At 37.3% G+C, this 26676-nt stretch overlaps 1 protein-coding gene across 7 annotated transcripts in view; it reads right to left on the bottom strand.

Moving 5' to 3' along the window:
- The window catches only part of GLI3 (GLI family zinc finger 3), a 311030-nt gene that overhangs the window by 94217 nt on the left and 190137 nt on the right, over positions 1 to 26676 (bottom strand). For 6 of the 7 annotated variants that reach the window (XM_081147982.1, XM_081147986.1, XM_081147987.1 and 3 more), the window contains 3 exons: positions 10993 to 11198; positions 7295 to 7441; positions 2187 to 2388 (listed from right to left, as the gene is read on the bottom strand). In XM_081147982.1, coding sequence (XP_081004108.1) covers positions 2187 to 2388; positions 7295 to 7441; positions 10993 to 11198 — 555 coding nt within the window. The remainder of the gene's footprint in view (positions 1 to 2186; positions 2389 to 7294; positions 7442 to 10992; positions 11199 to 26676) is intronic. The other variant, XM_081147984.1, reaches the window with a different exon arrangement.

The following is a 26676-nucleotide window of genomic DNA, read 5'->3' as shown; positions in this document are numbered from 1 at the left end:
CTGATGTTGGGAACAAGAAAAAGAATAACACTATGCTTTCCAAAATCACTGTGAGACAAAAACAGTAAGTATGTCTAGCGCCTACCATGTTATTTGGTATGTAGCAGAGCTTAAATAGATCCTGACTACATTTGCTCTTGTATCTTTCACTCTTGAGAAAATTAGCTACCCTTTTTAGATTTCTTCACGTTTCCTCTCTTTCCCTGTCATCCACCGTTCCTACTACTTACCAGTTATTCCTCAGGTCAGTTTTTAGATTTCACAAAATGAAACTCATATCAGGGAAAGCAAAGCACTAACATTTCTCCCGCGAAAGGACAGGCAAGCAGTGCCGATGACAATTACTCTAATTATTTATTGTATTATATGGCAAGCTTACCTCATCCTGGGTTATATGTATTATCTTATATGCATTAAAAGCTACATCTTAACCTAACACACAGTAGATGTGTACTAATGAATGAGAGGTCACAATGCAAGAGAAAGGACAGAATGGAAAGGAGCTGAAGGCAGAAAAGGACAGGAGTGTGTGATGGCCCGGGTCTCCTGACTATAACAAGGTCCACAGGATTTCTTCTTCCAGCTCTAATGACAATAACGAGGTCTGCTGTAGTCCTTGGAGGGAGGGGACAATGATAATTTCAACTCAGTGTACTGATGGTCTTTCAAGTACTAGGACTAGATTACCTGGGCAAAGGTAAGGAGATCAAGTGAGATTCTGAGGTAAGAATAAAGACAACACTGTGCCATTTGCACACCACATTTTAATCTAAGTCCTTTAGATGCTGTAAACAGTCAAGATAGCTGGGCAGAGAGCAAGGAGGAGAAAAATTAACAAGCAACAAGAGAAATGAGTGCTCAGAGTGATTCTATGTGAATATCACATGAGCCACATTTCTACTACTTTGATACTATGACTTCTAGGCAAGCCACATGATAATTATATGGTCACTGGCAATCTATGACCCCGGATTATCAGCCAAGAGTGCAGAACAACCAGGTCACAATTTTGAGATGGGAATACTATCTCATAGCCAAACTGGGATGATCACAGGGGTAGCACAGCCAGGCCATGATAGCTCATCTCCTGAAGAGACCATCCAGGGTCAGTTCCCCTGAGGCTTTGCCCATTGGTAGGGGATCTTCATCCTGGAATTGTAGATCCACGCCAGTTTTAATTAAATGCGCCTCCTTCCCATACAATGGGTGTCTTGCCTTTAGTTTACAAGTGTGAAGACAACTTCAGAGAGCTGACCAGCAAGCCAGGTTTCCACAGTTGGTTGGTGACAAAGATGAAATCTGACTACAGGCATCCCCAACTCCAAAGCTACATTTTTGACTATAGTGGTTAATCCTGAAAACATTTAGGACCCCTTTCTATCTACTGACTACTATCAAGTAAGCAGCGTTATTTGGTTTGCTCTAAGTTTCCACATTTTAATGACCGTATTAAAAGAACAAAGAAACACTGCAGAAAATGAATCATATCAAAATGGGGATTTACAATATTTAAACACTAACTTGCCTGCCAAGAAGCATTGCTGATAACTGAACAAGAAAGGAATTAAAACTGTAATTGAGAACATTCTGGAAGAAATAATAATATTTATCATTTCTAGTAAATATGGTATATTACTATAGCTAAAACTTTTTTTCCTGGATTTCTTGTGATAGATATGCCTTCCTATGTCATCCACACTTATCTTCCATTAGACTGAAGACCCTGATGTCACCTTTTCTTTCTTTCTCCCAGTGCATGCCTTTCCCCAGTAGTAACAGGTGTGAATTATGCCATGCCTGATCTTTTTATTTTGGCTCTTGTTCTTGCTTGTGATGCACAACCAGGTATGAAGTCAATTTTTCCTCTAAAGAACTATAATCAGTAAGAGGAACTGGGATAAAAAGATTTGCCATACTCACTGTCTCTACGAAGTGAATTTCATCATAACTGAATAACTACTATTGCTCTATATGGGCTACTGACTAAAGTCTGCAAAAAAATTATTTTGGGCCCAATAACTGGATCTGGAATTCAGTGTAGTGATATTTGTTCTGCATCCTGGGTCAGGCCTAGTGTCATGTTGCTGTATTCTTCTTCATAGGTACTCAGTACTGCAAATCCAGGTGCAGTCCAGAGCTGATGTTTTATTTAAAGAAACACAAAACAGCTTTGAGAAAATACATACCTGATTGCACTTGCAGATAAGTGACCATAGGAGCCACTTGCTGAAGAGCTGCTGCGGGAATTATTGAGAATTGTGACCAAGGAGTTGGGAGACGTCCTTATCATGGTCTGAAGGTCAAAGCTATGATCGGACAGTGGTGATGTAGACAGTGTACGTTTTCGGTTTGGCCTAGCTGACAGCCTTGGGCTGGGGAATCTGGTGCCTGTTAATAAACAAAGCAGAACCTGATTACCTGTGGTAGCTGTTATTTACTGTTACTCGCCTGTGTGGAAGAAATGAAGGATAAAAAGTGGCAACTTCCGATGACAAGTACCTCTCCTCCCACTTGTGATCTACTGGCTACAATAGAGGAAATTAGGGAGAAATATTTATCTTCCAAGGGCTTACCTCAGGGGATCTCTGTTTATTAATGTGCAGGCAAAATGATAAATTGCTAAACAAAAGGGAAAGACTTTTATGTGTTATCCCTCTCATTTCTAGTGATTTATGAATCTGATGGCTGCTTAGATATTCCCATCATTAATTCACCACAAGCAACAAAGACAGTGGTTCCTACAGTTACACAACACACCACCCTCCCAACAGGTACCACTTTATGGCAATGAGCCAAAGGAAAAATGAGTTAAAGTATCCTAAGATAAAAAATTCAGCTTGGTTATACACTCCTTTCCCCACAATTTCTGTAGTTATCTGATTCATTTTATACTTAAAGCTTTATTAAAACAACTGCTAAATACATTACCCAAATTAATGGTTCTCAGTTGGGGGGTGATATTTTCCCCAGGGGTCATATGAACATCTAGAGACATTTTGGTCATCATAACCCACCGGGTGCTACTTATATCTAGTGGGGAGAGGCAGAGATGCTGCTGAATACCCTGCAATGTGAAACAACCCCTAACCCCAAGAACTACCTGGACTCAAGAGTGCTAAAATTGAGGGACCCTGCCTTAAATTCTCCACAGCCTAACAATAACATAAGTCCTAAGAAACATTTAAAATCTTAGGATGTAGTTTGTTTATAAATTTTCCAAGGTGGGGAGAAAAAAACACCCCTGCAAGCATTAAAATGAGATTTGATGAGTCTATGTTAATTCTCTGGACTTATTAATTAATTATCTACATTTATTAGAATTTTTCACCTTCAAGAAGATTCCACCAATGAAGTTCTAACCTGGAGGTTAACAACTCAAAACTTAAAGGCATGCCAACTTGTATTAACACTTCTTAACTGGAGAATTAAAAAATAAAGGCCATTTGCCTTCAACTTGGTAGATATTAGAAATTTGAATTTCAGGGCATAGCTATGAATGTGGCCCAGAGGCCACATTCCTACTCCTGCCTTTTCTAATGTTCATTTTCATTACAATGTCATCAAAATAAAGTTTAATGAAAGAATGAAAACATAATCCTAGTAGATACTGGCAAATAAAACATGATTACTTTGAAGTAATAATGGAGGTTGTCTATATCATGGCATGAGCCTACCTGGTTAGACATGGCAATTTTATGGTACCCAGAAAACTAAAGTAAAAGGTAAGTCTTATTTATATGAAAAAGTCTAGGCACTTGGTCTCCATTGGGAATATTTTCTTCATCAGAGATGGACCTTGATATAAGATCACAATCCAGCATGCTTTAATGTAATAAAATAGAATAGATGAATATAAAGACTCTAATGATAATATTATAGGAATAGAGATATATTTTATAGTAAATAAAAAAAGAAATCACAAATTGGAACTTAGTTTTTTGGTATAAAACTGGAAAACCAATTTGAATGGCAAATGTGGTGCCTACCCAAATTTTTCTTTTAGGCACATTTAAAATTGATTTTCTTCATTTAGAATAATTTCATTACCTGATTTAGGGCATGTTAGTACAAAAACAGCAATCTCAACTATGTATACATCTTCTAGTTTTATTATAGCATCTGCTTTAGACATAAATGTTTGACATTCACTATGAGAGGCTAATTTCATCATAAAAGTTTTTCAGTGAAGAAATACATTCCATTTCCAAAAGTCTCCAAGGACAAACTGGACTTATGGTCAACTTCCATCTAATCCTCAATGATAACCCTTCTCAATGGCACTCACTGGGACTCAGGGATCAATGGCAGAGTTAGAAGTAACAGGACATTCTAGAAAGAGCTGATCCCTGGAACACCTTTAATTATTTAAATCACTAACTAGCTAAGGAGGCCATCTGATGCTATAAAACACTAGTGAACTTATATTCCCCTCACACCTTCCAAAGACAGACACAGGGGCCTGACTTCATCCCTCCAGACCCTAGAGTCGCTCTTGGCCTGTCTGGTTCAGCTCCTCTGTTTTTCAGTCCAGGATGAGCACTTATGTAAGTCAGTTTTCACCAATATAAACAGTGTTGTTTTTCAGGTATCATCTCTAGCATGGTCCTTATAGGGATGTTACTTGCTCTCCTGTCTTTTAGGGTCACTGGAATACCAAAAGACAGAATTAGAGCCATAAAACAGAATTCATTCTAACATGCAACACAGAAATACTCTATCCTGAAGCTGGCTGGAACCCAGATACACCCATTGTTGGCACATTTAAAAATCAGGTGCTCATCTACAGCTTACAATAGCTAAGATCTGGAAACAGCCCAAGTGCCCATCAGTAGATGAGTGCATAAAAAAGCTGTGGGACATACACAGCATGGAATACTATGTAGCTGTAAAGAAGACTCTCGTACCCTTTGGGACAGTATGGATGGACCTGGAGAATATTATGCTAAGTGAAATAAGCCAGGCAGAGAAAGACAAACGTCACATGGATCTCGCTTATATGTAGAATCCAAATAACTTAATAAACTGATGAACAGAACAGATTCAATGACATGAAGCATAGATCAGACTGAAGAATGTCAGAAGGATGGAGGAGGGTGGGTGGGTGGAGAGGGAGAGAGTAATCAAAGAATTTATATGCATATATGCACAACCCAAGGACAAAGAAAATGGTGGGGAGAGGGACTGGGGAGGGGGATGGGATGGAGTGGAATGGGTCATTGGGGAGTAAAAGGGACATCTGTAATATTTTAAACAAAAATAAAATTTTAAATAAATAAAAAAATAAAAATAAAGTAAAAAAATAAAAATCAGGTGCTCATCTGAAACCAGTCTATTGTGATTTTTGCCAACTGAAGAGTCCAGATCTGTGACAATGGGTCTAAGTGAACAGCTAAATCCCAGTTTGGCTCTGCTACTGCATGTGTGCATTTAATGCAAAAATTTTAAATTCTTTCACTTCTCTATGGGAAAAGTCGCCTAAATCCTGGATACACTTCTTATGCTGTTTAACCAAATGCTATTTCAAGTATTTTAGAGAGAAAGAATATAGTACTTTATGCACTCTCTAACCCTTTCATTATGCTTTTCCCAATCCCCTAATAACCAAGCAAAGAAAGATAAAGTCAGCATTGTGAGACAGTGATTTAGGGATCCTCTGTTGAAGGGAAGAGGAGACAAGGTGAGCATTTTCAAAACAGCTAAAAGAGAAGTGGCCCAGGTCTTCACTGATCAAACCATTTCCTTCTTAAATGTAAGCTCAAGCATTTTTATTATTCCAACACAGATATCTTCAATTTGGCTTTCTGTTAACTGTTTTGTTTCTCCAGTCTAATAAAAAATTCTGACAAAGAAAAAGGAAGTTTCCCTTTATGTGATGAATGATAGGGCATCTAAATTCCTACTTAATGACAATCAATTTACCATATACTTAGGCAAATTAAAATTCCTTAATTAGTTTTTACAAAGTAAAAGGGTAGCTTCATCCTTTATTAGATAAAAGCCACCACTGCCTGACTAAACATATTCTCATCAAATAAGGAAGGTAATATGGGCTGACCTTCCAAGGATTCTGTCTTATTTTAATTATTTGCAGATTTAAAATAACTAATTTGCATAATAACACCAACCTTTTTTTTTTTTTCAACAATCCCTAATTGAAAAGTTGTTATGATACATCGGAAATTTAAGTTATCTCCTCCACAGAGCAGAACAAAGGCCCTACAAAACATGTAATACATTTCTTTCATTTTGTATGTGGTAATAAACTCCCCAAAGGAAACCTGCACAAGGTTATGTTCCTATGTAATATAGCTAAGTTAGTTTATGACAGTAAGACTAAGCTATAGATTTTACCCTGAGTGAACCTTTTCCAGACCTAAGGTCTGAATTACTAATTAGTGCCAGAGAGTTGATAAATGTGTACCCTTTTCACAAAAGAATACAAATAGACTGTGATGGGAAAGCACAATTTAATCACTGCTACTAGGAAAAAGAAACAAAGTCTCAATCATATTGCCTACTCAAAGTCCTTATTGTCATATTCAAAGGATAGTGGCTTTCATTGATGTACCCCTTGGATCATGCTTCTAAGTCACTTCCTGGCACTTAACAAATGGATGTGGACTCAAAGAATCTGCATTACTGAGAACTCTTAAATGTTCTGAAAAGTGATAATCATAGCCTCATTTGTGTATGTCTTGATTAAGTAACCCAAAGGAATCATCATAAGATCCAAAAATAACTAATATAAAATGCGTCAAATGATCCCATTTTCTTCTACTGCTATGGACCAAAACTAGCCTTCTAATTTGGAAATGCTTTTTATTTTTCCTATATAAAAGGTCTTAGTGAAATATAAGTTTTAATGAAAAGAAAACATATGAGGCAAATGAAATTAAATGAAAAAAATGTCAAACCAAGTACAGGTCTTTTTAAAAATTAATTAAGGCATAAAATCTGTAAAACCAAGGAATGACTAGGCAAAGTACATTCATGTAATCAAACATATTTCCTTATTTTGTTATCAAGACAATCAAGGCAGAACAGTTTTTTGGACAGCTGCCAAATTACAATTGCCTGGCACCTTCCATTTTGTTCCTGAGCTAAACAGTGAGTCCCGGGATGGCCAAATCTGTGGCAGCTTCCTAGAAAACCAACAGAACCAGAGCACCAAGTATTGGTGGTTCCTCCTCTTTCTCTGGTTTGTAAAGTTAGACAACTGCCTATTCTCTGTATCTTACTCTCCAGTTTAAGAGTTAGCATTTGCCACCCCTACAGAAAATGGCCCGTCACTTACTATCCATGGCATGAAGATATTCCATGTGGATGGCCCCTGCTCCAGTGGTGGCAGCTGAGGGAATGATGTCTGTGTAGGGACTGCGCTGGCCAGCTAACAGAGCCATCTGATGATAGTATTCTGCTGGGCTGACTCCAGCATGGGGCGCTAGAAGAGAAGACAAGAAAAGTATGGTTACTTGTTGAAAGAAGATCAACAGTCCATTTGTTATGCAGCCCACATCTTTCTAGTAAAATTCCTTTAATTCAAATTGTGTTTTCACTTAAGTCTACCAGATATCTTTTATTTGAAAATAAAACTGAAGGGAAAAAACAGAGAAAATAAAATACATTATAAAATATTTGAGGTTAGTTTTGAAGGGACCAAAATACATATTTTGGGGTATTGATTTTAAGAAATGAAAGACTCAGAAAGAACCTCTGACCTTCTTCCTTACATGCCTAAAGGAATTCAGACAGAAAAACCTACTTAAAAGAAAGGAGTATATGGGTACCAGAATTATTGGGGGATCACTTTGTAAATTGTCTGACCACCATGCTGTATATCTGAAACTAATATAAAATAATGTTGAATGTCAACTGTAATTGAAAATTAAAAAAAAAGAAGGGAGCATCATTTAGCATCATAATATAAACTAAGTGTGGCAGACAGTGAAATCTAAAAAAACCTGTTTTTTGGACATCCCTCTGTCCAGCAAAAATTTGTTTACCACATTTGCTTTCTCATCCACCTATAAGTTGCCTACTGTCCCTTTGAAACTCCAGACTCCTGCCTCTCTCTCCTTTGTCTAGAATGGCATTTAAACCTCAATTGTATCTTCAGGTTTCATACTTTTATGGTACCCTTACATGTACATCCATAATAAATTTGGGGCATTTTCTCCTGTTAATCTGTCTCGTATTAATTATTAGCTAGCAGAAAGAACCTAGAAGGTAGGAGAAAATTATTTTTTGTACCCCCAGAGTTTAAAGAAATCACCAAGAATTTAAAATTCTTAAAATGTATGTACATAACTCATTCCCATCTCTGCCTTACAAAATAAAATTATTTCTTATATAAAATCACATATGTTCATATTCCTTACAGTAGTTGACAACTTAGAGAACTATGATTTCTTTACAGACATATTTAACATACTTCTCTAAGCTTTCTGACAGGAGTATCTGAATAAGCTCTCACTACCTGGAGGACCCAAAGTTTATACGTGGAAAAAGCAGCACAGCTTTAATAACACAGGACTGGGTGATAAGCTGCAATTTTGTGTTCCATAATTTAAAAGCTCTTTTTTCATTACAAAATCAAAAAGAAAATATACCTACCAATCTGGAGCAATTTACTGGCAAGAGTCAGTTCTATGAGAGTGGGATAATAATCAGTTTCCACCTGCCAATTTATGTGCAAACACTGGCAGGCTACTGCAGAAGTTCTGAGGGTGGTCTCTAAATTGGTGAAGATCTAGGTACAAATGCGAGCTCCACCTCTTACTGCTCCATGAGGTTGTTGGGAGCATGAATGCAATGATGCATGTAAAGTGCTTATTAGCATATAGCATTCCATCAATAAAAGTTAGTTTTGCAATTTTTATGTAGAAAAACTGGCATTCTAGTAATAGCTTTGTTTTATATTTGTGCCCACAGACATTTTATACATGATAAAGACAGAGATATAAATTAAAAACTCTTAGACCACAAGAAAGTAGTATTAGTAACTTGACTTTATTTGATTAGATACTATCGGACTCTTGAGGCAGAAAGAGGTAGGTACAACAACCAATCAAAAATGTCTCATTCACACTCATCGTGAAATACTATGGGTAGCAAAGGATAAGATGCTTTAACTAGAGGTCCACCTTTCTAGTGGTTCAACTAAATTTCCGCGAGACAGGCACAATTTCAAGTCCACTGTTTGCTGATCTCCCTTATCCTTCTTTCCCCTCTGTTCTCCTTGAGAGTCATTTCCAAAAACTTCCAAGTACTCCATGGAGGAGTCTCTCCATTTTTCCCATTGTAAAACCAAATCCCAACCAGAAGAACTAACTCACATTTGACTCTCTGATAGTTTTATTTTTAAAATGTGAATTTTACAAACTTCCAGTTATAAAATAAATAAGAACTAGAGATGTAATGTACAATATGATGAACATAGGTAACACTGCAATATGGTATATTTGAAAGTTGCTAAGAGAGTAAATCCTAAAATTTCTCATCAAAGGGAAAAAAGATTTTTTTTATTTTTCCTTTTTGTATCTATATGAGATAACGGATGTTAACAAAACTTACTGTGGTAATCATTTCACAATATATGTAAGTCAAGATGCTATACACCTTAAACTTAGAGAACGCCTGTCAATTATATGTCAATAAAACTGGGGGGGAAAATTGGAATCTTGTTCAAATGGCAAAACTTATTCTCTTTAGGTGCCTTACAACGATCTGACTGCTGTTCCTGTAGCACTGCTAGTCCTGGAAGTAAAACTGAGTAGATGTTTACTGAGCAACCTCATGTGGCTTTCCTACATACTATTCCCACTACTCAGAACAAGCCTGGAAAAATGGTCTGCATGGAGAATGGGACAGTGCAGGGTCACTTTAAACATTGCTCAGTGAGATAGAGTGCATGGTGTTTTTCTCTGCTCTCAAGCAAGCACCAGTGATTTGTGACCTGCTGCAGAGAACTCACAACCTACTATCTGCAATTATTAAGGCTTATGCAATTCTAGACCTTAATTCAGGTTCTGGCAATTGTGGGCAACTGAGTTTGTATATGTGCATATGTGATGGAAAATGTTCTTCCTGAATCATAGGAATGGTTTAGAACTTGACAGTTGCAGAATACATAACTCCAATTAAAAAGTCATGTCAAAGTAATTAACTGGAAGGCTAATAGAACCAACCAGAATTTGATCCTTGAGAGCCTAAAATGAGCATCAGGTATTTACTGAATTAAGGTCAAAGTTCTTTTCTTTTCCCACCACATCCATCTTCCAGTTTTTGTTTGGCACAATCAAGGATAGAGGGCACATGCAGCAACAGTTTTGAAGCATCAAGTTCTCTAAGACCTTGCTATTCAGAGTGTGGTCCACCAACCAGCAGTATTGACATCACCTGAGAGCTTTTTCAGACGTGCAGAATCTCAGGCCCCTTCTGGACCCATCCCACAAAGAATCACATTTTATCACCTTCCCCAGGTGATTCATATGCACATTGGAGTTTGAGAAGAGCTGCTCTAATAGACTTGTCTGTATAAATGTGCCTTTCACACATACAGAACAGAAAAGTATACATCAGACAGTGAGCAAAAGGCTCTAGTTACACATGCACACTGTGAGAACACTTACAGGGCCAGTCTAAACTTTTGTGAAGATGTAGAACAGAACAGTGGATAAGAACAAGGATTTTGCAGTCAATGAGATCTGGCTTTGATTTCCACCTCTGCTGCTTACTAGCCAAAGGACCAGGCTGCAAATTATTTAGTCCCTCTGCATATTGATATCTTTACCTGTAAATGGAGATAATAACCCCACCATCATGGGGATGTCTCTATGTTGAAATGAAAGCATGCACTTAAAGCATTTAGCACAGTGTCTGGCATGTGGGAAACACCCAATAAACCAAGCTACCCAACACTATGCCCCAGGTGAGGCAGAAGGAAAAGGTGGCATGATGTGTGGAAGCAGAATGAGTTGGTCTGAGACTTACCATCTGTGGGGCTCAGTCCCCGGGCTGCAGAGATCATGGAGAGGGACGGGCTGCTGTGCAGAGACCGGATGTAGTCCATGTAAGGGTTGATGTAGGGATGTGGAGGGCTGAAGGGGGACTCAGAAGCTGCAGTAGGGTTCCGGTGTGGGGAGATCCTAATGAAGGGCAAGTCCGAATATGTTGGGCTACTAGATAAGGCAGAAGGCCTAGGTAAAAAGAAAATCAGATACAAGAAATATGCATGAAACAAGTGTCTCCACAGCCTCTGTCTATGAAAGAAAATAAGATTTTAAGTGAATTCAAGGTATATATATCAGTAAGGCATATATATTTCTATTATCTTAAAATCATATAATGCAGGTAGAACACTACTATACAATTATTTGGGCAAAGAAAATTGACCTTTGAGAAATTTCATGACACTATGAATATAGAAAAATAAAGGTCTGCCTTTGGCTTTCCTGATGAGAAGAAATTCTAAACAACAGCCCGGCCAGGCGTGGCTCAGCAGTTGAGTGTCAGCCTAGGATCCAGGAGATCATGGTTCAATTCCCAGTCAGGGCACATGCCGGGTTGTGGGCTCGATCCCCAGTTGGGGGCGTGCAGGAGGCAGCCAATCAATGACTCTCATCATTGATGTTTCTATCTCTCTCTCTCCCTCTTCCTTCCTCTCTCTGAAATCAATAAAGATATATTTTAAAAAAAAAAAAGAAAAAGAAATTCTAAACAACAGGCATCTGAGCTTAAAGTAAGTTCTGAGATCATTTTTTCAATTTGACACGAACACTAATTTCACCATTGAAAACTTACCTCTCACCATCATGGTGTTGCATTAAAAAGAAAGAAAAGAGAAGAAAGCAAATTTGTCTAGATGAAGTCTGAGCATGCACATGGCAGAGAAGCCCACAAATAAGAAAAGTGACTAATTGCAAAAGTCTGTAAAAAATGTGAAATCAGACACTCCATATATCTCTGCTCGAGCTTTACTGCTAAGTCTTGCAGGATGAATAAAACCAGTTTTACAGATCTGGATTTCACTTTGTTGAAGGCAACTCCTCCTCTCTGAAAGGCAGCAATGAGAGTCAGCTTCTTCTCACACTCATTTTTCACATGAAATTCTGATTAGCCACATTCAGTGGTCAGTAATTAAGTGCTCCTGGGGTTGGAAAGTTGGAAAAGAGTGAGGTTTTGATCAAGCTCATGCTTTGGTTATAGTGAGCTAAAGTAGACTGCACACTTGGACTGATGAAAATAAATTTTTAAACACACCTGGTTGCAACCATACCCCAATTCTCTTCTGGTCCTCCCCCACAGCCATCCCCAAAGCCTCTACAACAGGCATTTCTAGAATGGCCAGACTGCGCAACACCCCTCACTGCCTTGTTCCTTCTTCAATAGAAAACATTTTGTGTGGATAATCCAGTGAACTGGCCACAACAGGCTAAACACTTGCACTCTCCATTTTCTCACTGACAGAGGGCATGGCCATAAAAAGGAGAAGCCAAGATAGAGACAGATCTACTGAGAACAGCAAATTCCTCTTATGCCACTGGCTTTAAGTGTAAAATGAAAGGGAGGCGAAACATATTTTCTCATCACACCTCTCAAAGCAAGCGTATATTGACGGCTGGGCCCTGGCCCCTATCACCCTGTCAGAATACAATCTTGGAAGAAGCCAGCTCCACCAAGTGCACAGCACAGGCACTGAAATAAATGAAACCAAAGATCAGATAATGAATTTGCTCTCAGTAGAAAATAAAAGAGGCTCAGATATGGAGGGAGATTTTCCTTCATGCTCTTAGTTATTCTTTTTTCATTTTGAACTAAGTAATGGGGCTTCTTGTTATTCAGATGCCACTTTTGGTGAAGTAAAATAAAAATTCAATTTTCGAAATTTACATGTAGGAAGAGTGAAAACTCACCACCAGAAAATAGCTTTCTTTTCAAAACAACTTGAGGCTTTCCATACCCACTCAGAAATTAGTAAAATTACTTATATTTTAAATAAAATCAGTATAACCTGTTAGTGTATTAGTGTATCCTATTTTAGCTCTTTACTACAACGCAAGTTAGCTCTGTGTTACTGGTTAAATTAAAAGTTCCATTTAGATGTATTGCTACTTTAGAGCACAGGGGATGCTTGCTCCAATTCAATAATTCATTTTCTACCAGAAAGGAAAACCAACCTTCCAAACTGATTAAAAAATAATTATTACAAAGTATAAACTTATTTGTAGATATATGATGAGAGACCGGGGCAGCAGAAATGTAGAAAAGTAGACATTTCAAGAAATCCATGAGAAGATATCTCCTAGACAAGCTTTTGTGATCCACTACAAACCGGGTCTGAACAATATGAACTAAAAATCAGTGAAGGCAATAGTATTACTTACTTTTTGTGTGTGTGTTTTGTTGTTGTTTTCAGTTTAGATGAAAATTGAAACTTTTTTTTTTTTAAATTCCAGAATTAAGAAGAGTTGTAAGAATATTTTTAGAGGCCCAGATTCCATTTTGAAGAATCACACATGGAGGGAAATTAGCATTTAGAATAGCATGAAAATTATAGAGGTCAGAGTTGGGCAGTCACCACCTAAAGATGCAAGGAAGCCAGGAGATGGCTGAAAGTTTTCTCAAGTCTGGACATCTGATGTCTGCACCCAGGCATTCACTTTCATTTGACCAGTTTCCACAAGAAGACTGAAAATAACTATCAAAAGCTGCCATGAGAAGGAATCAAGACCCAGTCACATCTTCCCTGGGAGGAACACCAGTAAGAAGCAGCACCAGAGAAGAAGGTTGATTTCTCCTGGAGGTGAAATCAGGCAACTTCACCCACTCTGGGAATGTCATAATCACACATGTCACCTCCAGAGAGATGATGCTGAGGAGATATTGGGTCATCTAGTTCTAAACAAGGCGGTGGGACATGGCTTCAGACAGGAATGCAAATAAGAAAGCTGTAAGTTAATCAACTGCCTTAAAGAAAGAAACTATCTAGTTCAAAAGCTGGCCACCCCAGGATATGAATAGCAAAATGTTTACTACAGGTTACGCAGTGAAGGGTCATTAGCAATTCTGGAGACAGGTAAGACAGACCATTAGAACAGCGGTACCTTGGAAGGGCTCAGGTTCTGAAGGGGAACTGACAGGGATGGCAGCTGTGCAACCTCAGCCACCATACCTAACCTCTCTTTGTCCTTAAGGATCCAACAGGGAAGATATCTACCTTGTAGGGGTCTTGGCAAGTGAATATGAGTAAAGCTTCATGTAGTGAGCTGGTATCTAATAATGCTAGATACCATACACTATATATATAATGTACACTATGCTAATGCACTCCACTCCTAATCTATACACATATACAATAAAGATATATATACTCATACAGAAATATACACACACATGCATATTAGGGATGGCATAAACAGCATACTATGTGATTTTCAAACACTGGAATATGGGAACCCTGTTTTCAAAGGGAATCTTATGCTTTGCTCTCCTACCTGACAGTACTCCTGAAGAATCTCCTTGGATTTCCCAGGCCCCTCTTAATAAAATCATAAAACTAAATAAGGTGGTTAAGGACAGGAACTCAGTAATTAGATACAAGAGTTTTGAGGGAACTGGATTTGAAGTAAGGTATCACTGACTGTGTCACTAAGCAGAAGTTCCCTGATAAACACAAAAATGGAACAATAATAGCTCCCTCACAGGACTGCTCTCAATGACTGACTGGCACTGGGCACTCAGGAAACAGTGGGAGTTGCTAATGTCCTTCAGGGTTGTCAGAAGCACCCCACAAAACTTTTATGTGTGTGTGATTCTAAAGTCAGCAAACAGATGTCCACATGCGTTCCAGTTTCCTTGCTGCCTAGTTTCTCACTGGAGGTTGATCACTGATTAGTTCTGTTTCCACATCAGGCTCGTGAGTTGGTTAGCATGACATTCTTCTAGTGCTGAAGCCTGACAAAAATTAGTTTCTAAGCCCGGTAGGCGTGGCTTAGAGGTCTAGCATCTACCTCTGATCCAGGAGATCACTGGTTCGATTCCTGGTCAGGGCACATGCCCGGGTTGTGGGCTCAATCCCCAGAAGGGGGCATGCAGGAGGCAGCCAATCAATGACTCCCATCATTGATGTTTCTATCTCTCTCTCTCCCTTTCCCTTCCTCTCTCTGAATCAATAAAATCATATTTTAAAAAAAATAGTTTCGCCCGACAGGGCATGGCTCAGTGGTTGAGCATCAACCTAGGATCCAGGAGATCAGGGTTCGATTCTCGGTCAGGGCATATACCTGGGTTGCGGGCTAGGCAGCCGATCAGTGACTTTCTCATCACTGATGTTCTATCTCTCTCTCTCCTTCTCCTTTCCTCTCTCTGAAATCAATAAAGATACATATTTTTTTTAAAAAAATAGTTTCTAAGCCATCAAAGCTGAGCATCCAACCCTGAACTACAATGGCTCCAGTGCCACCTGACATGGATATAAATATATATAAATTAGAGTTTTTCAATAAAGCTGCTTTTAACGTTACCTAACCAGAGCCACTTCCAAATTCCTGGAAGCTAGTTCACTTGTCAGTTTGTTTTTTTCATTGTAAAGCAAATTTGAGAGGGAAAGTTAACCTCCTTAACTTTAATAGGCAGGTATGTGTTTATTGCTGTGCACGAGGGCCATTTAAGATTATTACAGGAGAGGAGAATTCTACTGGAGTAAAAGGAGGTGGGAGTTGTGAGGAAAGCCAGCCACAAAATTTTCCACATAAATGACATAGATTATTTCACAAACTATCATAAACTTCACCTGGTAAATATTTGTCAAACTTCCTAAAAATCTTCATTTGAAGATTACAGTAGCACCAGAAGAAAATTATATAGGTGCCTCTTTCTTGGTTTATATTTTTATATTTGAAGATTGCTGTTGGACTCTCATGATTTTCTCTGCCTGTAGCTTTCCCTTCTCTCTCTGTTCTGGGACTGGGGCTGGACAAGGCTCAATAATTGAAGGAGAGCACAAACCGTGGAGAGAAAAATCAAAACAAGAAACATTCTTAAAAGAACATTGAAACTTAGAATTGTTCCAAGTTCAGAGATCCATGCTTTTTATGTTATACCCAGAGAGTACAGAAATATGACTGTGACCCTCTAAACTAAATCATACTAATTTTAGTCTGGGGACCAGAGATGCCCCAGCTGTAGAGGGTTGTCTGGGCTACCAGGGCACAACTGCGGGGATGAACCTTTGTTCTATTACCTCTGCAACTTGGCTCATGCAAGCAGGACCAGCAGGCCCACTCAGGGATGGTGTCCTTATATTGCTCTCACCCATTTGTCTGTACAAGGCCATGAAGACCTAAAGAGCAGCTGTCATTTGTTTCCATATTGCCCAATGGATAAACAAAGTATAGTTTCAGACAAGAAAGAAGGTGAGGATTATTTTGATGTTCTCCCAAAAAACAATAAAGCAATATGAAGTTGTGTGTTTGTTTGTAGAGATAATCTGAATTTGGATTAATTTTTTTAAAAGGTCATGGAAACAGATTACAGTGAAAAGAGTAAAAGAGTAAAAGATTCTTATTAGAGCACTTTTAACATTATACTATGTATGGTAAACTTCAAAACAAAAACACACTGCAGAGAATACCTTCTTAGAATGAAATATGATTACATAACCTAATTTGTTACTGCTTTTTCATCTATCTTATTGGATTACTAAAGTGCCAAGATTAAAATCACAGTATTTAATCACTTGCATGACTTATTATGAGAGCATTAAACAAGGTTTGTATGCTGGATTATTACAATTTGCTTTCATGTTGCTTGGAATGCTGGAAATGTACATAATACCCCTCGCAACTTTGTATGAGGGCTCCCACTACTAGAATGAAATGTTATTTTATATAACAAATTTATTTTTTGTTTAACTTTGTTCTTCCCATAACAAGTAAACACTCTTTATATTCAAGCAGTGGCCTAACAATGTATTTTTATAATGTATTTTTAACCAATTAATTATTCTATAGTCAGTTTTAATAAACCAAAATTTGTAATAAATATTTGCTTTCCATACAGTGAAGAAAACAATTAAAACATCCACGGCTAATATGCTAAACACTGTCAGAAATCTGCACATTCCTAGGCTTCGTATTTTCCTCTATTCAAGGTAAACTCCCAGATAATCTCTGCCCCAGCATTATCATGTGACCCTTACATGTACAGAGAGTTGTGCCAGTTACTTTCCATTTGCTATCCTTCACCTGGGAACCACTACATGCCCAGGAAGGCTGGTCTTTAGGGTCAAAATCAGCTGGCTCATTTTTCCTCTGGATTCTACTAGGAGCTGGCAGTGGAGGGAAGAGAAATCAAGGGTATTTATTCCAGTCACTTCTTCTCCATAGCTTGAGATCTGCTAGTAACATTCCTCCCCGCATGGCCACCTCTCCAGAAATGTGACCCCTTTTCTTGGGCTCCAGCCCTCAATGAATCAGTTTGCTTGCACTTTCAGGTTAAAGGTAGTAACCTTTTCTAATTTTTGCTAGTTCTAGGAGCTGGGCTTTAGGGTCACTTTTTGGGCCTTTAACCATGTTCACATCTCTGCAAATATCCACTCTTTTAAACTATTAGGACCCTAACTGATAAGATGGTTCAGTTTCAAATCCCATTTTTATCATCTTTGTAGCTAAATTATATTTCTCATGAATTTTGAATTGACTTAGGCTTTTTACAAATTTACCATGTTGGATTTCAGTTTTTAAAAACTACATGTATAACTACACAGATGAATATTTCAATGACATATTATTGGATAGACATTTTATTGAAAATCCATTTACTAAGAATTCATTATGATTTCAGCACTTGGGGGGATTTCACAAAATATACGTTCATTCAGTCTCTGCTCTCAAAGAGTTTACAGTCAAATCAGGTGAAAAGTATACATGTATAAGGAGTGCATAAGAGCAAATGTTATCTGATGAGCAGCACAGTCAAAAAGCACCAATAGAAGGATTCTAGGATGCATCTTGGTTATGAAAAATATGGAATATAAACCATGCTACAAAATGTAGATAGGATTTGGTTAGAAGTGACCACTAAAGGTGAAGGTTAAAACATTGCTTAATGTACACATTAATACTAAGTTGCTGAATATTTTCTTATTATGGTGAATTTAAGGGCTATGGTTACATTCTTTAACAACAAAAAAAAGGGAGAGGGAAAAAAATGTTTTAATGATGAAACATCATTTCAAGAGATTTTTCACAATGACTTTCTTATTTTTATTTTCTCTTTATACCTGAATATAAAGGATTTCATATCCATGAATGGAAAAGTTAAGAGATTAAAAAAAAGTCATTCCTTATATCCAAGCTATCCAGATTGAACCAAGGTCAATATTTTAATTTATTTAGTACCAGCACCTTTTCAGGCATTATGTACATCTAACATAGTTAAATAAAAGTATATTTTGAATTACAGTTTTGCTTTTAATATTAAAAGGTTTTCCAAATATCTCTTAACAAACTGTACATAAACATTGTTTATAATTGCAGTACAAATTAAAGCCATAATGACTTATCATTAAACATCCACTGGAATGGCTAAAATTAGAAAGACTGACGAGGCTAAGTGTTGCTGAGAATTTGCAGCAACAGGAACTCTCAAACAATGTGCATATAAGCTGGCACAACCTCTTTAGAAAATACTTGGGCATTATCTACTTGAACGGATGCACATGCTATGTTCCAATAATTCCTTTCCCTGTTATGTGCACAATTATGTGTAAACATGTGCCATAATGTAAAGAATATTCAGAGAACTGTTAATCACTAATAATTAAAATTGGAAACAACCAAATATCTATTAACAGAATAGGTAAGTAATTCATACAATTAAATAGTAAATGTCTATGAAAATGAACAAACTGCACTGTGAAAAATCTCACAAACATAAGCCTTGCACAAAAGAAAATACTATATAATCCCATTTATATAAAGTGCAATTAAGAGACAAATCTAATCTTCAGCGTTAAAATAGTCAAGATAATGTTTACCTTTGGGCAAGTGGACTTTTGGGGTGTTGGTAATTTTTCTATTTCTAGACTAGGTTAGTGGTTACAGGTTTTCACTCTGATAATTCACTATAATTTGTGCAGCTATATGTGTGTATTTTGTGTACTTTTCTGTATGTGTACTACATATTACCAATTTTTTTAAAAGATACACACAGGCCCTGGCCAGGTAGCACAGTTGGTTAGAGCATCACCCAGATACACCAAGGTTGTGGGTTCAATCCCCAGTGAGGGCACATACAAGAATCAACCGATGAATGCATAAATAAGTGGAACAACAAGTCAATGTATCTTTACCTCCTGCTTTCTCTCACTCTAAAATCAATAAATACAAAAATTTTAAAGTATACACACATTTTATAGGTGCCAAACATGTCAATATTTTTCACAGTGGTGGCAAACATTTCTATTAAGATCAGAAAATACAATAGATATACGCTTGTATTTTTCAAAATTTATAAAATATTGATGCTTTAAAAAAAACATAAATAATGATACTTATTGCTGTCACAAAAGATTGTCCAGTTGACACATCAGTCTAAATTCAAAGTAAACTATGGAAGATAAGCTTCTATATATTAATTTTAGGGGAGGAAAGTTCCTGCTAAGGCATCAAAGGAAGAGATCAAGATTCACAATACATGTCTGTCATGTCCTTTGACAATTGAAACAATGTTATACAAGTATTATAAAAGTAATGGGATTGCCTATGGCTAAAATTGATTTTATTCCTTCCTGAGAAGACTGTAAAAATAATCTGCCAAAATGTATCTCCATTCTATACTATAAATATACCTCTATATTAATAAATTAAGATTTCAAGGTCAGGAAAATAGTCCAAGAATATAGAAGGAAGTCCAGTCACATAACTACAATATGCTATGCACTGTTATTAAAAAGAATTCTTGCCCTGGCCAGGTGTTCAGTTGGTTGAGTGCCGTCCTATTCACCAAAAGGTTGGCAGTTCAATTCCTGGTCAGGGCACATACCCGGGTTGCTGGTTCAATCCTCGGTCAGGGTGCGTACAGGAGGCAACCCATAGATGTTTCTCTCTCTCCCTCTCTCTTCCTCTCTCTCTAAATCAATAAAAACATTATTTTTTAAAAAGAATTCTTAACAAACATACTATTGGTTTAAATAAGCAGTTGGCACTAAATGACTACATCTCACAGTAAGCATCTTCTTTCTGCCCCAACTCACACTTGTATAAAGAAGCCTGCTGTGTGTCTCTAACATTTTAGAAACAAGAGAGAGGGAGCACCAGTGGGGAAGACAGTATCCATGATCCAAATTGCTGTTACCAAACCAGTTTTTAAATAACCTGTCATCAGTTTTAAGTACTTTAGTTCCATAGGTACATAGTATATTTAAAATTATTACTTTTAGCAGCCTCTTTTGTTGTCCAAATGGAATCCAAATATTCACACAAAGGTACCCTTCTTTTTGCAATGTAAAATAAATAAAAGGAATCATTTTTTTTTCCTCCAATTACTGCAGAGTTTTTTGAGAAAAATTAGTCATAAAATTGGTTATGTATTTTTTAAATTAATAAAATTAATATAAATTATTGTTCTATATTGTTAATATATTATATATAATTAATATAAAACTAATAAGCACTAATTATTAGAAGATGCCACCTTGATGAGAAAACAAATGTGGTTGCCTCAAAGAAAAATTCAGATACCCAATTGCTAATCTTCCCCTAACCCACCGCCTTGCAGATGAAGAGACTGAGAGCTGCCCTCAGTGGTCCTCCTATTCACTTGATGGGGTCCTGTTTTCTAGAGAGCTCCCAACTGGTTTGTGGTAACAAAGCAGACAGACGTAGTCCTTTCTCTCTTCCTTCCCTAATAGTATAAACTGTTCCCTTCAAAGAGTCACCTTTTTCTTTTGGACGCTCTCTTTCTCCAGTGGTGGGGAGTCTAATCCAGACAGGCCCAGAGGACGGGGGAGATTGGGGTGAGGGGAGGTATGCTCTCCTGTCTTACTCTCCTCCTCCAAGTCTCCCAGTGGCGGGGAGTGTGCAATTTAATCAGCTGTTCTATACATCAGAGTAGCAAGATCTTACAATTAGATATGGTATTGGGTAAGCTAGATCTTTAAAAGTCTGCTTTGCTCCAAGGCTATTTAGACCTAGATGGAAAAGCAGCAGTGCTGTATACTATTTAATTTTTGACAAAAAAGTATACATAAATCCTTCAGCCTAATACTTGTCAGATGGTAAGTTCTCAGCACATTGGCCCCTTCAACCAACTTGCTCATTCCTACTGACACTATTAACTACTAGAGCTCTGGGCTGGTTATGGTCAAAGTCACCTTGTTTTCACCAATTCCCTGTGTATTCATTTTCTCAGGACCTCAGGTAGAGACAAGTGAGTTCAGCTATTTGACATCTAGGAGCACCCATTCCACCTCTTCTAACAAAGCAAAGAGATCAGTAACTTTACTTGTAAAGTAAAATAAGTGGGTTATTTTTTTCTAAAAGTAAATTCAAGGGCATGATTATTCTGTAGTTTTAGTTCAAAATTTCATTGCCATGAGAAGAGAAAAAAATGGAGGGTGGCAAATATTTCAAAGCCTGATATCTCTGACATTCCCACCAATTTTCCACTTATAATAATAGATCCTATTTTTCAGAATTTGATGAATTACCAATTCCCACACATGCACAAAAGCAGCAGTCAAAATGGCAAAATAATGACCTTTTCCAAAGAAAACACACAGAAAAATAGAAAGACATTGAAATGCAACAGTGCCAAGTAACTCAGCAAATGACAAAGTCCTTTGAACTAAAGGTATCTAGAAGACTCCTGGGAAGTGTGGCATTTATTTGTCTCAGTGTTATATTCTCTAATAATTAGATTCCTATCAGCCATGACATCCTTTGGTAGAAACTTTTGGATTTGCTCCATGATATCTATCAGGTAAAGAAAGGAGACCCTAAAATATACATAAGAGTGAATCAGAATTGCTGATTAAATTAACTAAACAAGCCTGTGCTTGTATCATTTACCTAGAAATCTCAACAATTTAAGGTAAAGTTATTTTTTAAATCTTGAGTGCCCCAAGCCAGGATCTGTTATTTAAATGAGAAATCTCCCAGGAAGAGGTTTCAGATATTGGGTGGAAATAATTAATTAGAAAAAGGAAGTTAGGTTTCAACAGTTTAATCCTCGCTTCATATTGAGTCCTCTTACTGGTGGTATGGAGAATATTTATTTCAAACACAGAGTACATCTGGAATTCTGAGCCAGAAAGAGTACAAGGCTTCTGTTTAATTTCTACTTTGTAAATGTTACTTCAAGAACCAACTAAATAGAATAAATCCTTTATCAACAGCAGTCTTCAAGGAGCTGGTATGGACTTTTACACTATTACCATTATTATCACAATCCTTGTAATTATTATTACTAATAACTATTAACTAGAGTGTTTTTCTAGGTTGTCTCTTGTGATCCTTGGCAAGATACATCTGACTCATACTTTCCTTCATTCTTTAAATCAACTTTTTAAAAGTAATAATAATGTTGTCCATCAAGGAACCAATATTAACTATCTAACTATTATTAATTATCTAAATAGCTCTCTTCTAGAATAAAACCACCAAGGTTTGCCAGGGCTCTGTCCTACTAAAGATGAAAATAGTGGTCCTTTTAAAATAGCAGGCTCTTTAGATTTAAGTAGAAGTAGACCTTGTAGGCCTCTACTACAAGTGTGTCCCAGGCACACTTTTCAATATTCCAGAATTTTAACCCATTTGAGGGTGCCAAACTTTTCAAAAATAAATTAAATATGGAAAAGGAGTATATCTAATGTACTGAGGAACAAGTTCAACAGAAAAGAAGCATTAGCTTTCACATAATGAGATAATTTTTGTATAGTTCTTGTTATCCTGGCTTCAGAGAACTTTGCCCAGGGCACAGAGAATAACACTCTAGAAGAATGAATGGCCCCTTGGAAAGGAACCACAAAGTCTGCTGCTGCACTCCCTCCTTCATAGAGAAAGCCAGTCTTCTGATCCACAAGTAAGGACAGATTTCACTGACAGGAAATGTCTAAATGATGTGCCAGAGAACTACTAGCTCATATTACCATTACAGAGTCTGTGCATAAGACCACAAACTTACTGGAAACATTTTTGGGGGGCTTTACATTTCTCCTCTGTAAAATGTAAGGATCTGGACAAGATGATATCCATTTCGCCCACCAGGTCCTAAACTGTTTTCTGTGATTCAAATCATTTGTCCCTCTCTGCCATTGGTTCATTTTGAAAATTAATATTATAAAGTCTGTTACTTGAATAAACTTTGTTTAAAATTTAGTGACACCTTACTTGAGTATCCTACAAATGAGATCTCTTTTTCTTTCCTTTTTCCCTCTTTCTTAAATGACATTGCCATCACCACAGTGACTGATGATTCCCCGGGCCATCTGAACTCCAACTTTGATATTATTCCCAGAAGGAATGAAAGCATTTGGCTTTATTTTGATTAGATTTGGATGGCAATTGTTTAGAAGAAACTGGGGCTATATAGCCATGCAAAAGGCTCAGTACTAAGCTACAGCTTAAACACTAAAGAAGCTTTTACCAGTGAGTTCAGAGCTATTAGATGTTTTTATATTAACATTTCTCCCATCCAGGTTTGTGCATTTTATCTTCATTCTTTCAAATCCTGAAACTGTTTGGATAAGGGAGAGGATTTATATATTATACATACACACAGACACACACACACACACACACACACACACACACACACTTCTAAGAGCAGTCTGAACTTTTAGGGGAAATTGAAGAGGCTTTGTGTCAAGTACAGCTAAATCCAGCCTTTCCATATCAAACCTCTGCTAGAAAATTACTGTGCAGATGATAAGGTGGAAAGATATAATAAAAAGTGACTCCACTCAATTTACACTGCAATATTGGTATGACTGAATATTTTTCATTCAGGTGCCTGATAAAATCGCTAAACTGTGTATTGCAGATAAATAAAGGAGGCTTCTGTCAAGAATAAACACCATTAATCATGAAGTCTTACCCTCTGAGAGCCTGTACCATGCATCTGCACAAATACACCAACATAACCAGCATGCAACACATGCTACGCTTCTTTATACTGTTCCAGACTGAAGTTGTCCTCTTTTTCTATTTTTTATGATTTAGGCAGAAATAGCATTTTGAAAACATTAATACATTTTAACTTCACAGTCCTGCAATTAGGTCCATTATTATAATATTTAGGAAAAATTGGCTGGGCTTTTGGGGGGGAAAAACTTGACAGTGAAACAATATTTTTGCTGATTACACACCTACACATACACAATACATAAGGTATATACTGTATTTCATCAAAGCTAAGATGCTACTGATCTAAAAATGTACTATTATTTTGGATACCACTAAGAATGACAATACTTCCTTATCACTTTCAATTTTTACTTTATACTCATTTTTAAAACTCGTTTAGGCTCATTCAGACATAGATAATATCATATGTCACCAAAGTAATTGCACAAAAAGGAAAATATCAGCAAAATAATTTTAGTAAGAGATACCTGAAACTTGCCCATGACTGCCACTTCACCAACAGCAATCATAAAACACTACAGATTGTAAGATACATTCCAATTTCAAAGATGTTAAAAGGTGAAAAAACATATACAACTTAAAACAAATGACTTAAATATGGTAATATAATAAATACATATTAGGTAATTCAGCCATTTGTCAAACACCTATGATATGATAGATTGTGTTAAGTGCTATCTATATGTTCATTCTTTGAATTCATGATATAAAATGGGACTGAATAATGAAATAGGCTTGGGCAGAGTAAGTCATCTGATAGTAAATACCTAAGCTGGATTCAAACCCAGTCTATGATTTTAAACACAAAGGAAAATTATCTCAAACCAAATACAAATATGTGTATATGCTTAAAAATTATATTTTAGCGTTACTGATGCTGTTAATAGAACAGATGGTATGGTTTTCCAGTTATCCTTTCACTCCAGTGGGAACCTATGTGAACGACATTGAAGTAGCACAGGTAGTGCCCTGCAGCTCTCCGCACTGGTAGCTAAGGTGGGATGTGCAAAGCATTACTTGGGGAGTAAAAGGATGAATGAGGAAGGGATGACCAGCTTTTAGACAAGGCTCTCTTAGCACATCTTCATATCAGGAAAGGGGACAGAAGAAAATATGGCAATAGGCATGTATGTATTAGGACCACAATGTTTTCATAGACTCCTAAGTATCCATACACAGGAAAAAATACAAAGAATAAACCTAAACTTTCCCATAACCATGTAATGTTAAGAAGAGAGCTTATTCTGCACCTTTGGAGTAGAATGTTCTATAAATGTCAATTAAACCCATCTGATCTAGTATGTCATTTAGAGTCACTGTTTCCTTGTTGATATTTTTTGTCTGGAAGATCTACCCAGTAAAGTCAGGGGTGTTAAAGTCCCCTACTATGACTGTATTGCTGTCGATCTTTCCTTTAAAGTCCTCCAGAAGTTTTTTTGGTGTGTTTTTGTACAGCCTGTGTGAGTCTTTTCTTCTGAGGTGGTCTCTTGTAGACAGCATATATTTGGGTCTTGTTTTCTTATCCATTCAGCTACTCCAAAGCTGGAGAATAGGCATTCTCCTCAAGTGCACATGGGACATTCTCAAAGATAGACCACATGTTAGGACACAAAACAAGCGTCTACAACTTCAAGACTGAAATCATATCGAGCATCTTCTCGGACATTTACACCATGGAACACTATGCAGTTGTAAAAACAAAGGATCCCTTACCCTTTGAGACAGCATGGTGGAACCTGGAGAGTAGTATTATGCTAGGTGAAATAAGCCAGTCAGAGAAAGACAAGTGTCACATGATCTTACTCATATGATCTTACTTATTTGTGGAATCTAATGAACAAAATAAACCAATGAACAAAATAGATCCAGAGATGTAGAAGCATGGAACAGACTGAGGAATCTCAGAGGGAAGGCAGGGGTGGGTGGGTGGGGAGGAATTAACCTAAGAACTTATATGCATATATGGGTAACCGGCGGGCACAGAAAATAGTGGGGTGAAGGCCTGGGGGGAGAGGTACAGGGGGGAGGGGAGGGGATCAATGGGGGGGGAAGGGAGCATTTTTAATGCTTTCAAAATTAAAGATAAATTTAAAAATAAAAAAGAGATCTTAAAGTCAGATCATTTAATCTTGCTACTTCATTTCACAGATGAAAACAAGGAGGTTGAGAGAGGCCAGGGAAAGTGTTAGGATCTAGTTAATTTGTGGCAGAGCTGAGAATGGAACTGGTTTGAGGCCCATATCTGTTACAAAAACAGTTTATGAAGTGGCTTGGAGAAGAAGATCATGGGAAGCTATGTGTAGATAGAGTTATATTTGAATTTTCTGGAATGATACTTTGAAACCCCGGAAAAAAGCATTATCATTAGCTAATGTAACCACGATCTTGAGTGGGAAGAAGGTATGCTCAGAGGTGATCACTCAGCAAAGCAGCAATCCAGTCCTACTCCTGAGGATGTTTGTGTTCCATAGGAAGTATCATGGCAGCTTTGCTTCAGCTCACTGGGGGATCTTTTCAGAGCCCACTC

This window comes from Miniopterus schreibersii (genome assembly GCF_964146895.1).
Source record: "Miniopterus schreibersii genome assembly, chromosome: 9".
Lineage (NCBI taxonomy): Eukaryota > Metazoa > Chordata > Mammalia > Chiroptera > Miniopteridae > Miniopterus > Miniopterus schreibersii.
Note: the sequence above shows the minus strand (reverse complement) of the source record. Positions and strands in the feature narration are given on the sequence as shown.